This window comes from Ictidomys tridecemlineatus, chromosome 1 (genome assembly GCF_052094955.1).
Source record: "Ictidomys tridecemlineatus isolate mIctTri1 chromosome 1, mIctTri1.hap1, whole genome shotgun sequence".
NCBI classification, from domain to species: domain Eukaryota; kingdom Metazoa; phylum Chordata; class Mammalia; order Rodentia; family Sciuridae; genus Ictidomys; species Ictidomys tridecemlineatus.
The window spans coordinates 42,366,395-42,380,295 of NC_135477.1; the positions used below are offsets into that span (position 1 = coordinate 42,366,395).

Below are 13,901 nucleotides of genomic sequence, written 5' to 3' on the forward strand. Positions count from 1 at the left end.
TCACAGGAGGGTCACAACCTCCTGGTCTCCACTGAAGCTCAGTTCCTGGGAGGCAGACCCAAGGCTTCCTTTATGGCCTATTGGGTATCTCTGACGGGTCCACTGGAAAGCAAAATGCTGTGGTTGACTGTCCAAAGCAGCCTCAAAATGAACATTCTGTGGAAAATACACCTAGCAAGGGAAGAGGTGTGGCAGTGCTGCCTACAGAATTACCTGTGATAGTGGAGGTACTGTGTACCTGCACTGTCTAAATTGGTAACAACCGTTTCTGGGTGCTTGGAATGTGGCTAGGGACACTTAAGAATTTTCATTTGTGTTTAATTTCAATTAAATAGAAACACATAGTCATATGTGGCTAGTGTGACCCACAATGACACAGCAATTCTGTGAGATTCAAAGGAGAATGAAGAAGAGGACAGCCAGACCAGGTGCTCGGCCTAGTGCAGACAGTTAGCTAAGCAAACTGTTGCAGTCCCAGAGGTGGCCACACCGTGGCACTACAAGTCACAGGTTGCACTGGCTTCCAGGTCAGTGGGGCAAAGGGACACTGCACTGTAGTTCTTGCCCTGTTAGGGTTCACAGGCTATCCTGAAGGTGTCCAAACCCAAGGGCAGGACTCATCCAGTTCCTAAGGCTATGGCAGGAAATCCCATAAACCTAAGTGCTCCTGTCTCCTCTTGGAAACAAAGGCAGTTTCCACTGAAGGAACAGAGGGCTCTCTCACCTAGCTTCTCTCTCTACCTCCCTTGGTGCCCTGGCAGGGATTTCTGCCCTCTTCACCTCCCCAGCACCAAACTGCCATGGACAAAGACAACACCACAGCTCCACCTGCTCTTTATCCTTGCAGACCGTTACATACTGGTCTCTTTTTCTCACCTCTCTCACAGGCTTGGCAAAGAGGTCCAAAAATACCTAAAGGCCTGCTCCCATTCTCAAGACTTCTGTAGGCAAGGACAAGAGCTCCAGGAATAAACACAACTGTGTTTGGGACTTGCTCACTTGCCCTAGAAGCATACAGGGTCAGGCAGGCAACCCCAGGCCCACTCTGGGCATAGCTGCAGGCAAGCCCAGGGCCACTCCAGGCTGCTGCAAACAGAAATTTCTCCACATTCACAAAGCTCAGAAAAACCCCAAAATCTAACTGTTCCAGCACTGACTACCCCTCCCTGCACTGCCCAAGGCAGAGCCAGTCTCAGGAGGGTTCTGTGGATCTTTACTTTGCACAGGAAATGTTCCTTGTCAAGAAACAGACAGGAGGAGGGGATAATTCAAGCAGAATGAATCTAGTTTTGGTCTCCTGGTACTCAGGGTTCTACCTACCTTTTCACTCCATGCCCAGAGTCCAACTCCAAGGAAGACAACTCCAGCCAACTGAGCAGGAACAGTGGGGGGAGAGAGAGAGAAAAGAAATGTTAGATCAGAAGCCAGCACCATAAACATGCTTCTCACAGCAAAGACCACATGCTAGTCAGGATGCTCCTGGCTTCCAACCAAGATCCTAGGTCCTTCTGGGCGTGGTGGCACACACCTATAACCCTAGCAGCTCTGGAGGCTGAAGCAGAAGAATCTCAAGTTCAAGGCCAGCTTCAGCAATTCAGCAAGGCCCTAACCAGCTTAAAGAGACCCTATCTCAAATTAAAAAATAAAAAGCGCTGGGGATATAGCTCAGTGGTAAAATGCACATGAGTGGTTCAATTTCCAGTAAGGAAAAAAAAAATCCTTAACCCTGCAGATGACAGGGGCTTCTACCCCAGGAAAAGGACAAGGAGGCTCTGCAGATAACTGGCTTGTACTCCTGAATGTATGACAAACTCTTCCAACACCAGATGGCCCCCCAACCCAGAGAAGAGATAAAGGCCTCAGGGCAGACTATGTGTGCAGTCAAGCTCTACCCTGTTCCTTCTATATTCTGCCACACCTACCCCCACCCAAGTTCATTTCAGGGCACTCTCAGTGTGTAAGAGGACTTTGTGCCCCAGGAGCATTAGAGGTTTTCAGTGTAGATGGGGGCATGGAGAGCAAAGCCCAGCACCAAGTACGCTCCCCACCTCAGGCCTCCAGCACTGTATTCAAACTCAGCCATAAGCTACCCAGGCCAGCTGCTAGCCAGAGTTGAGCCCCCTCCCCAGGGTACTTACATGTAGCACAAAGTACACATGTGCTCAGGAGGTGCTGGGTTACTAGCTAATGAATTAAAATAAGCCTGCATTAAGCAATGACCTCACTCAGAAGAAAAGCACCCCAGTCTCCCACCTGCAGGAACCCACTAGGGCTAAGCTGCTCTCTGGGCCAAGAGAATGGAGCCCACCCAAATGCACCACACAGGTTTCTGAACCAGGGAGAATCTGCCATATAAAAGGAAAATACATCATGATCTGTGCAAATGAAGCTGTCTCCTGTTTTCCTATTAACTACTTTATACCACACCGGCATTGCACTGCCATTTATTAGTATCTCACAATAAATAACAGGGCTAGATTTCTCTATGACTTTCACCTTTCCAAAGTTTATTCTCAAGCTTCAAGCTATTTCTGCAGTTTTATTCAATACTAGACCCAGGTGGCTGGAATGGGAAGGCAGGCCCTTTAATGAAAGCCCCAGGAGGTCTCAGACTCTTCCAGATCATAGATCATTTTTCAGGAAATGCACACACTCCCAATATTCTGCACAGAATACTGGATGGTGGTTCACAGCTTCTAGTAGTTGGTTCCCACAGTGGTCTGTAAACCCCAAGCCCTGCATTTTATAAAGCAGAATACTGGGGTCCAGAGAGTTCAAAACCAAAATGGCAGGTAGTGAGGAAAAGGACCCCATCCCAAGCTCAGTTCATTTATTCATTTGTTCCTCACTCACTGGTTCAAATATTCATCGAGTACATCCTAGGTGATGCACTCCACCAACAGGCCAGCGGGCTGCTGGTGTTTATGCTCCTATGGGCTCATCCTTGCTCCTTTCTACCACACCACCCCACTCCACCTCACACCAATTTCCTAATTGATATCTTTGTTTTTCTTGATGAGTGCATGATTATTTCCTCCACTTCCCAGGAGTTTCAAAATGCTATGAGAAGTAAACCCCCAAGTGACTGGTAATCCTACAACTCCTCAAGGTTCTCAATACTTACTTACCTCTTGCCAAAGCTGGAGCTAGTCTTTAATCCCACCTTATCTGACCTTATGGAAGGTGAGATCAAGTCAGTTATTTCTCCTGCAACTATTTCCCTGCATACGTAGCTTCAGGAATACCAAGGCAAAGGGTTGTCTCCCTCACTGACTCCTCTTTCAGATCACACCAAGCAGTGGAGAAGCTCACAGCTCAGTCCTAGGTCCTTTGCCCTGCCTTGAGCCTGCTAGGTGATCTCATGATTGCCACAACACTAAATGCTGTCCATCACACTGCCAACTCACCAATACAGACCAGAATAGCCACTTCTCTAAGTCACGCAGCTCAGGGTCTCCTTGAAAGATCTGATGATTCCAATCGAAAAAACGTCCTCAATGTCTCCTGGATCTCCCCACCCGTGCTCTGCTCCTCCCCAACTCCTCACCTTCTCCTTAAAGGGTACCACTGTCTGTTCCTCTGTTTAAGAGAAAACCTTGACTTCGTGCATAATGCTTCTTTCTCCCTTGCCCAGTATTCAACTCACTGTTGACCCTCTGCTGGTTTTACCTTCAAAACACATAATACATCCGACCAGTTTTCCTCTCTGTTCCCACCTGTCTGTTGTCTGGATCCTGCAGGGGTTTCCTCCCAGGCCTCCAAGCAACTAGAATGACCCTTTGAAAATACAACTGCCCCTCAGAAATTGAGAGAAACTGGTTCCAGGAACCTCTGTGGATACCAAAATGCTCATGCCTAGGCCTCCCATATAAAATGGTGCAGTATTTGCATATAACCTGTGCACATCCTCCCATATACTTCAAATCATCTCAGATTACTTATAATGCCTAATACAACATAAATTCTGTATAAGTAGCTGTTATAATGTTTAGGAAATACTACAAAAAAAAGTTTACATGTTCAGTATTGACACAGATTAAAAAAAAAAAAAACAGCTTTTATCCAAGATTGGCTTTCACAGATGTAGAGCTGGCAGATACCAAAGGACAACTGTCAAGATTACATGGCTCCCCACCTTGAAACTCTTCAATGACTTCCCTTCAGACCTGGAATAAAATTCAAACTCTGCCGCGACCTACACAGGGCTGTGCCCCAGGCTTCAGCCCACATCCCAGCAACACATTCCTCCTGCCCATCACCCCCATTGCAGCCCTGCTCCCCACCACCCTGGCATCCTGGCTGTTTCCTGAACTCACTCCCTGCTCAGAGCCTTGAAACTGTTCCCTCTGCCTAGAATGTTCTTTGTCCATATCCATTCCTGGCTTCTTCCTCATTTCTTTCAGGCAGGTCTCCTCAAATTTCACCTCTTCAGAGATGCTACCTTTACCATCATATGTAGAACAGCTCCCTGCTCATCACTTGGAAATCTCCTTTTGCCTGATTTACTTTATTGCACTGAACCTAGATCAATATAGGCTGTCTGTGTTGTTCAGGGGTGTATCCCAGCAACATGGAGAAGGACCTGGCATGTAGGTGCAGAACAGGCCCTTGTAAGAACCTTACCAGGCTGCAAGGATAGGCAGTCTCAGCCTGTGGTGCTTCTGGCTCTCCTCCCAGGCACACTTGTGGAAATCATCTACTTCAATGAGCCAAGAAAGAACCCAGCCTGGCCCAGGTTTATGGTGTAGCCCTAAACAGGGGCATCAGCCGAGGATCAGAGCAGAACAGAGCCTGTTGGCCGACTAGCACTATCCCCCATCCAGTGTTCCCAACAGACTTTCCCAGCCCTGCTTTCTGCAAAGTCCACCCAGCTCCCAGTGACATGTGGACCAGTGAATGAAGTCAGCCTTGAAATACTCAACTGACAGCCATGCAGACCTCCCCTTTCCTGATCTCTGCATTCACTGATCTCACAGTTCACTCCTCACCCCATGTTCTGCATCTATTTTTCCCCATAGTAAGACCAGCCTCAGCTCCACCTATATGTCTATGTCTTGCTGAAGTCATACTGAGGTGCTGTTTGAATTCTTCCTCCAGGTGACTAAACTGATGCAAGGAAGCTTGCACAGCTAACACACACAAAGGACAAGTCCTCCAGAAAGACCCTCAACTCTCCATAACAGAAGCCAGCATTTACTGCTGAACTACCTGCTCAGGTCTGGATCCTGCAGGGGTTTCCTCACAGGCCTCCAAGCAACTAGAATGATCCTTTGAAAATATAACTGCCCCTCAGAAATTGAGAGAAACTGGTTCCAGGAACCTCTGTGGATACCAAAATCCTCATGCCCAAGCTGTGCTGGGGCAGGCAGCTCCTGTTCATGGCTGCTCTAGTCATCACTGTTTTCCAAGGCTCCCTAGGAAAGCCAAAGAGGAGCCCGGTCCCCATCACTGCAGCACAGTTCTCCTTCCCCGCACAATGACCAGGCTCTAAGAGTAAGAGCTTGATTTTTTTTGTTTGTTTGTTTTGTTTTCCCCATTTTGTTTTAGAGGAAGAACTAAAGTTAACTCACATAAGAAAGATGGGAACTTAGGGGTCACATGTCAGATCATGGGTTCAATGAATGCTGGCCCAAAGCTGAAACTTTGTGGACCAACAATCATGATCCTTGAACTCTGGAGCAGATTCTGTGGGTCTGGGCTCGGTCTTGTTCCCTAGCTGCTAACCTTCTGGGAGCAATGGCTCTGCTGGGTGACCCCCAGTCTCAGAGCAGCCTTCTTTGTTCTTCTTACATGATCCAATTGAATCTCCTCAAGTAGGGATCCAACTCCAGTCAAGCCCAAAGTGAGTCCAACCTTTAGTCTGCTTGGATCACTGGACACATATACTACTATGGTCACCAGGCCTATAGCCCCACCCTTTCCTTCACACCATGTTAAACACTTAAACACCAAAGGAGACCTTCTACATACTCCAACACTGCTCTTATCACCTTCATTTATCAGATGGAAAGCTCAGACACAGAGCAACTTGGTCAATTGTTCAAGGTCACAGAATTAGTTGGTGCTACTTAAGAACCAAATCTAAGTGTCTCTGACCCTGATAACATGTGAGTTCAGAACTGACAGTCACATGGGAGCCCAGTGGTATGATGCCACAGAGAGGCATTTGGGCTTTGCAACTTCAAAGAAACAAAACATAGCTATGTGATGAGGAGGCCCCTATTAAAGAAGTCTTTGTTCCAACCAGGGCAGATGGTAAGGGAGCAGGGCTTCTTTAGGGATCATCAAAACATTCAGAATTGACCTTTCCTCCTTAGCCAAAGGCCCATATCATAGAAATAAGAGGTTTGCTTGTGGGTGCTCTGGGCTGGTACACTCCTTCCTTGTCCTATAAACTACAAGGAATTCCTTCACCACCTAAGGAAGCCTGTGGCAGTTTACTAAAGAGGGATCCAGTCCCAGCAGAAGTATAAACAGCTGGCCAGGCCCTGCTGGCCTGGAAGAGACAATTCCAACTCCAAGTAGTCAAAAGCAGCCTCTTACCCAGGATTTAACGAACTTAGTCCTTGCAAGATTTCCTTTAAGCACGTGTGAAAGCACTTAGACAACTCCTGCAGGCCTCAGAGGCCTTTCCTCATCAGGCTCAAGGAGAACCACCAACAACAGGGCAACAGGACTCTGTCCTCTGGCCCCTGGTTCTTGCACAACCCTGTTGCTGACTCAGTCTAACATTCACAGAGTCCCTTCCTTCCCCTGGGCCTCCTATGGGTGTCTCAGAGATAACGGAAGGAAACACAAGGCTGAGATACCAAAAGATGGGGTGGTTCAGAGCAGTGCTGAACTAATGGCATAGGCCAGTGTGCTCTGAGTCTCGTCTCTGCTCTGGAATATCCTAGCAACAGGACCACATGCACTTCTAGGAATTTCTCTGAGCCTCATTTCCTCTACACAACAAGGATGACCCTTTCCTTGATCATAGGAAGGTTGTAGGTTTTAGCCAGGATCCTGTGGCATGCTTACCCTGGGGCAGAGCTCAGCTGAAGAAGCCTGGTCTCCAAGGTGCAGGCAGAGCAGAGGAATCGAAGATCCTTCAGAGCAACATCATAAGCACCTAATGCACTAAAGACACTGAGTCCCACCTCAGCAACTTCCACCCTAGTCTTGGTCCCAAGTTGAGATCTTTCTTTCCAGATACACCTGCTTCATTGGGCTTCTGGAGATAACAGAAATGCATAGCTCAGGGATGGGGCTTTCTGGAGGCTTTCACATGAGGCAGGAAAAGATGATGGAAGAAAACAGGGCGGAGAGTGAGTGGAAGAAGCTAGAACTGAGCCTCCGTTCTGTCCTAACATACTCTTTGGCTTTGAGCAAGCCATCCCTCTCTCCTGGGGCTCAGTTTGCCTATCTGAAAAATGAACAAAGAACCTAAGCACCTCCACTAAGCCTTGCACCCCTTAATCTTTCCAGGTGCAAAGCCCCTGGTCTTGGTACTCTCCAAAATAGGGAATCACGAGTTCAGGCCTGGTAAACACCAGAAATCCTTGTTGCTTCTTGAAATGCCAATGAATCAATTGAATTAGAGGCCAGAAAGGTTGCCAGAGGACACGGACCCCAAATCCAAACTCAACTCTGAAAGCCTAGTGGGCTGAGGGAGGATTCATGAGATATTCATCAAAGTTAGAAGGCCTTGCCCCTCAAGACTGGGGCCACTCTGAGCTCTAAACAGAGCAGGGAATCTCCCTTTCAAAGTAGTCTTGTATTAGATGAATTCTGAACTAAGCCACTTCTCAGAGGGAGTTTGGAAGTTTTTTTTTTTTTTTATTGGTTGTTCAAAGCTCTTGACATATCATATTTCATACATTAGATTGAAGTGGGTTATGAACTCCCAATTTTACCCCAAATGCAGATTGCAGAATCACGTCGGTTATACATCCACAATTTTACATAATGCCCCATTAGTAATTGTTGTATTCTGCTACCTTTCCTATCCCGTACTATCCCCCCTCCCCTCCCCTCCCTTCTTCTCTCTCTACCCCATCTACTGTAATTCATTACTCTCCTTGTTTATTTTCCCATTCCCCTCACAACCTCTTATATGTAATTTTGTATAGCAATGAGGGTCTCCCTTCATTTCCATGCAATTTCCCTTTTCTCTCCCTTTCCCTCCCATCTCATGACTCTGCTAAATGTTAGTCTTTTCTTCCTGCTCTTCCTCCTTGCTCTGTTCATAGTTGCTCTCATTATATCAAAGAAGACATTTGGTATTTGTTTTTTAGGGATTGACTAGCTTCACTAAGCATAATCTGCTCTAGTGCCATCCATTTCCCTGCAAATTCTATGATTTTGTCATTTTTTATTGCTGCATAGTACTCCATTGTGTAAAGATGCCACATTTTTTTTTTATCCATTCATCTATTGAAGGGCATCTGGGTTGGTTCCACAGTCTAGCTATTGTGAATTGTGCTGCTATGAACATCGATATGGCAGCATCCCTGTAGCATGCTCTTTTAAGGTCTTCAGGGAATAGTCCGAGAAGGGCAATAGCAGGGTCAAATGGTGGTTCCATTCCCAGCTTTCCCAGGAATCTCCAAACTGCTTTCCAAATTGGCCGCACCAATTTGCAGTCCCACCAGCAATGTACAAGAGTACCCTTTTCTCCACATCCTCGCCAGCACTTGTTGTTGTTTGACTTCATAGTGGCTGCCAATCTTACTGGAGTAAGATGGTATCTTAGGGTGGTTTTGATTTGCATTTCTCTGACTGCTAGAGATGGTGAGCATTTTTTCATGTACTTGTTGATTGATTGTATGTCCTCCTCTGAGAAGTGTCTGTTCAGATCCTTGGCCCATTTGTTGATTGGGTTATTTGTTATCTTATTGTCTAATTTTTTGAGTTCTTTGTATACTCTGGATATTAGGGCTCTATCTGAAGTGTGAGGAGTAAAAATTTGTTCCCAGGATGTAGGCTCCCTATTTACCTCTCTTATTGTTTCTCTTGCTGAGAAAAAACTTTTTAGTTTAAGTAAGTCCCATTTGTTGATTCTTGTTATTAACTCTTGTGCTATGGGTGTCCTATTAAGGAATTTGGAGCCCGACCCCACAATATGTAGATCGGAGCCAACTTTTTCTTCTATCAGACGCAGAGTCTCTGATTTGATATCAAGCTCCTTGATCCATTTAGAGTTAACTTTTGTGCATGGCGAGAGGAAGGGATTCAGTTTCATTTTTTTGCATATGGATTTCCAGTTTTCCCAACACCATTTGTTGAAGATGGTATCCTTCCTCCATTGCATGCTTTTAGCCCCTTTATCAAATATAAGATAGTTGTAACTTTGTGGATTAGTCTCTGTGTCCTCTATTCTATACCATTGGTCCACTCGCTTGTTTTGGTACCAGTACCATGCTGTTTTTGTCACTATTGCTCTGTAATATAGTTTGAAATCTGGTATCACTATACCGCCTGATTCACACTTCCTGCTTAAAATTGCTTTTGCTATTCTGGGTCTTTTATTTTTCCATATGAATTTCATGATTGCTTTATCTATTTCTTCAAGAAATGCCATTGGGATTTTGATTGGCATTGCATTAAACCTATAGAAAACTTTTGGTAATATCGCCATTTTGATAATGTTAGTTCTGCCTATCCATGAACAGGGTATATTTTTCCATCTTCTAAGATCTTCTACTTCTCTTTTTAGGGTTCTGTAGTTTTCATTGTATAAATCTTTCACCTCTTTTGTTAGGTTGATTCCCAAGTATTTTATTTTTTTGGAGGATATTGTGAATGGAGTGTTTTTCCTCATTTCCGTTTCAGAAGTTTTGTCGCTGATATACAGAAATGCCTTTGATTTATGCGTGTTGATTTTATATCCTGCCACTTTGCTGAATTCATTTAAGTTTTGAAAACCAGAATGAAGACTGGAGCTCAGCTTCCTCATTATAGGGGGAAACATGCCCAGGAAGGAGATGCCTTGCCTGGGCCACAAAGCTTATCACACCAGCATTTCCTCTTGCAGGAAGGGTGGTTCTGACAACAAGAAACACATGCCCTTTCAGTGAACCCATGTGAGGGTCCCAAAGAGGAAGGGCAAGGACTGGGCAGAGGGATCCAGAGGCAGTTTCCACAGCTGTCTCTGTGACCTCTGATAACACAGAGCTGGTTCCACCAAGCCCCACCCAGGAATCTGTCAAGGAAGGAAGGCGAGGGGATAGTCATCCAAGGGAGGCTACAGGCAGCACCACAGGAAAGCGGGTGGAGGGAACCTCCACCCCAGTTGCTGCCATCACTGTCACAGATCATAGTGATTAACAGTGGGTGGAAACCCAAGACTCCAAACCAGGGCCAAAAAGTAAATGCTCACTGCTTTGTGTGCTGGATGATCTCTGTTGCAAGCACTCAACTCTGCTGTTACAGTGGGAAAACAGTCAAAGACAAATAAATGAACTGACATGGCTGTGTTCCAATAAAATGATATGTGCAAAATAGGCGGAAGACCAGGTTTGACCTGCAAGCCATGGTGTGCCAAGCCCAGCACTAATCTATCACATTAAAGCCATCTGGATCTAGAGATGAAAGACAGGATTTCCTTTAACTCAGCCATATGAAGCCTGGGATACCCCCATATACTGGTGTCCAGATTTTATATTACATTAACAGATAACTTAAAACTATAAATAACCCAAAATGGCATGTTTCTACAATTAAATGTTACACAATAAGAACAAACTGTCTATAACTACATATAATAGCAGAAATGAAACTCACATATTTAACAAAAGATTTCAGACACAAAAGTCTTCAAATGATTAATGAAAGAATATTTGGGTGGAAAAACTCAGTATCTAATCAAAAGGTACTAGATAGAATAAAAATGTGATCTACATACAACAAGGAAAAAAATCAGTAAATATGAGACAGGAATGACAGAGAAGATGGAATTAGCAAGACAAAGACTTTAAAATAGATATTTTACATATGTTTATAGATCTAAAGAAAAATATAAAAATGATAAGGAGAGCAACAGATATTTAAAAGACACAAATGGAACTAGTACAAGAAATAGAAAATATAACATGAGAAGTATTCACTGGATGCATTTAACAACCAATTAAACCCTGAAAAAGAAGAGATACGTGGATTTGAAGACAAAGCAAATGTACGGACTAAAGGAAAGAAGGAAAAACAAGAAAAACTAAACACAATCTCCATGGTCTACAGGACAACACCCAGAAAAGAAGGGAGGGAGGGAGCACATTTGAAAAAATAATGGTCAGAATATTACCAGATTTGATAAAATGATATCCTCACAAATCCCGAAGGTCTAATGAACCTCAAACAGATTAAACACAAAGAAAACTACACTGTACAATACAATACAATATAGTAGAAAAGAGAAACTTTTTTTTTAAATACTGGGGATTGAACACTGGGCACTCTATCACTAAACTATATCCCCAGAACTTTTTTTTTTTTTTTTTTTGAGAGCAGGTGTCACTAAGTTACCCAGGCTATCCTTGAATTTTCAATACTCCTGCCTCAACCTCCCGTCCCAAGTAGCTGGGGTTAAAAGAGTGCACCACTATGTCTGGCTAAGAGAAACTTCTGAAACAAACCTGAGGGTGGAGAAAGATAAACTACATGTACAATATGCATCTACAAAATATTTTAACCAAATGAAGTGAAAACATATCAAAATGTGTGGGATGCACAAAATATACAGCTTCAAACTCTTATACTAGAAAACAAGAGAAATTCAAACCAGTGATTTAATCTTCTACCTTCAAAGGCTAAGAAAAAAGCAAAATAGTTCCAAATAGAGGTGAGAAATAATAAATAAATGAACAGCAGTCAATGAACTGAAATAGATGGTGATCATGGTTGGATAAGAATGTGAATGTGCTTAGTGCCAATGAACTTAAAAATGGTTACAAGGATAAACTTTTTGTTATGTATATTTTAGTTTTTGAAAAATAAAAGTAAAAAATAATGACAAAAGATTTTTTAAAATCAATGGAATTAAAAACATTTAAAAAATCACCTAACATTTTTTGTATTTGTTCTAATTAGTTATACATTGACAGTAGAATGCATTTTGACACATCATACATAAATAGAGTATAGCTTCTCATTATTCTGGTTGTACACGATGTAGTGGTCATGTAATCATATAAGCTGATAATGTCTGATTCATTCTACTGTCTTTTAAGAAGTCAAAGATAAAAGAGTTGAGTCTAATTTATGGCAAGGGGATGCAGACTGATGGTCACCTGAGGAAGGGGTGTAGAGGAAGGGAATGCAGAAGACACAAAGGAAGCTTCTGGAGTGACAGAAATGTTTCACATCTTCATTCTGATGATGTGGTTATATGGCCCACTGAATTGTCATCAAACTGTACATACACATACCAGGTTACTTCACCCTGAAAATACCCTGTGAGTGTTCAATAACCATATGACCTGGCAAGAATCTTGGTGCATCCTGGATATCCCTTCCTCTGTGATCCCTACTCTGCTTCATTCAGGCCTGTGTGAGGAGGGCAGGGGCTACAGCCCTGCAGAGATCCAGCACCCTTGGCTATGCCTCAAGTTCCCCTGGTGACTCTGAGTAGTCCTTGCCCTTTGCCTTGGCAAGGCTCAGTATAAAAACACACACATCTACCTACACCCAAAGATAAGGCAGTCTATTTCCTGTGAATTGGAGCAGGCTTTCTGAAAAAGTAATTTTGACTCTATAAGTATGTCAGGCAGGTCAAATCAATGTATACACCTTCTGACCCACTTAATGTCACTCCTGGGAATCTATCCTGGCAAACGACTTCCCTCCTTTCCCCAAAAAGGAAGAATTCTGTATTATAAAAAAATAATCACTACATCCTTATCTAGGATTGGGAAAAAAACTGAAAACAACCTAAAAGTCCAATATGGGATTCTCTAAAACAAATATAATCACAAAGACTATGTCACAACCAAGAATGTTCTACACCAGGTGATGCTGCTGTGAAAATGCAGACCTCAAGAAAGGGAGGATTCTGCTCACAAGGACATGAAACCACGAGAGCCTCAGACAGGAGCAGGTGGAGCAGGGGGAATGCAGTAATCCTTGGCTGCCTTGTTGAGCCTTCTTGAACCTCATGCAATAATAAAAGTTTATTACATAATACTTGGAGAGAAATAGGTACCACATCTTCTCAGTTGTGATGACAAGAATATTCTTAAAATACTACACTTGGGGGACCAGGGGAGGAAGGAGAGAAAGGAGAAGGAAAGTACTGGAAATGAAACTGACCAAATCATGTTGTGTGCATGTATGAATATGTAACAACACATCCTACTAATACATATAATTACCAATAAATGTACCAATAATATACTAATAAATTTAAAAAAAAAAACTATACAGAGGGCCATACATGGTCCCTCCAGCACATACTTCTCCCAGCTTCCCTCCCTCTGCAAGCCAAAGTGAGATTTTTTTAAAAATTTTTAAAAATTTTAAATTGTGGTAAAATATACAATATAAGTGTGGATTTCAGTGGTATTAAATAGATGACAGTCTGTGCAACCATCACCACCATCCATCCAGAGAATTCATTTCACATAACTGAAAGTCTGTACCATCAAATAGTAACTCTTTGCTATGCTTGAATGTGTTCCCTGAAATTGATGTGCTAGAAGCTCACTACCCAAGGCAGCAGTGTTGAGAGTCAGGACCTTTAGGAGTGGTTAGGTTAATTCATTATCACCAGAATGGGTTTGTTACAAAAACAAGTTCTGCTAGTCTTGCCCTCTTTCTTGCCTATGTGATGCCTCTGCCCTGTTGTGAGGCAGCAAGATGGCCCTCAACAGATGTGGACCCGAGCGTGGGTTTCTTGACTTCTAGAACCATGAGGCAAATAAATGTCT

The 13,901-nt window shown here is 43.6% G+C and overlaps 1 protein-coding gene across 1 annotated transcript in view; it reads right to left on the reverse strand.

Annotated features, from left to right (window-relative positions):
- The window catches only part of Tspan14 (tetraspanin 14), a 57,606-nt gene that overhangs the window by 11,283 nt on the left and 32,422 nt on the right, over nt 1-13,901 (reverse strand). Inside the window, exon 3 of the mRNA XM_005338552.5 lies at nt 1,321-1,371. Coding sequence (XP_005338609.1) covers nt 1,321-1,371 — 51 coding nt within the window. The remainder of the gene's footprint in view (nt 1-1,320; nt 1,372-13,901) is intronic.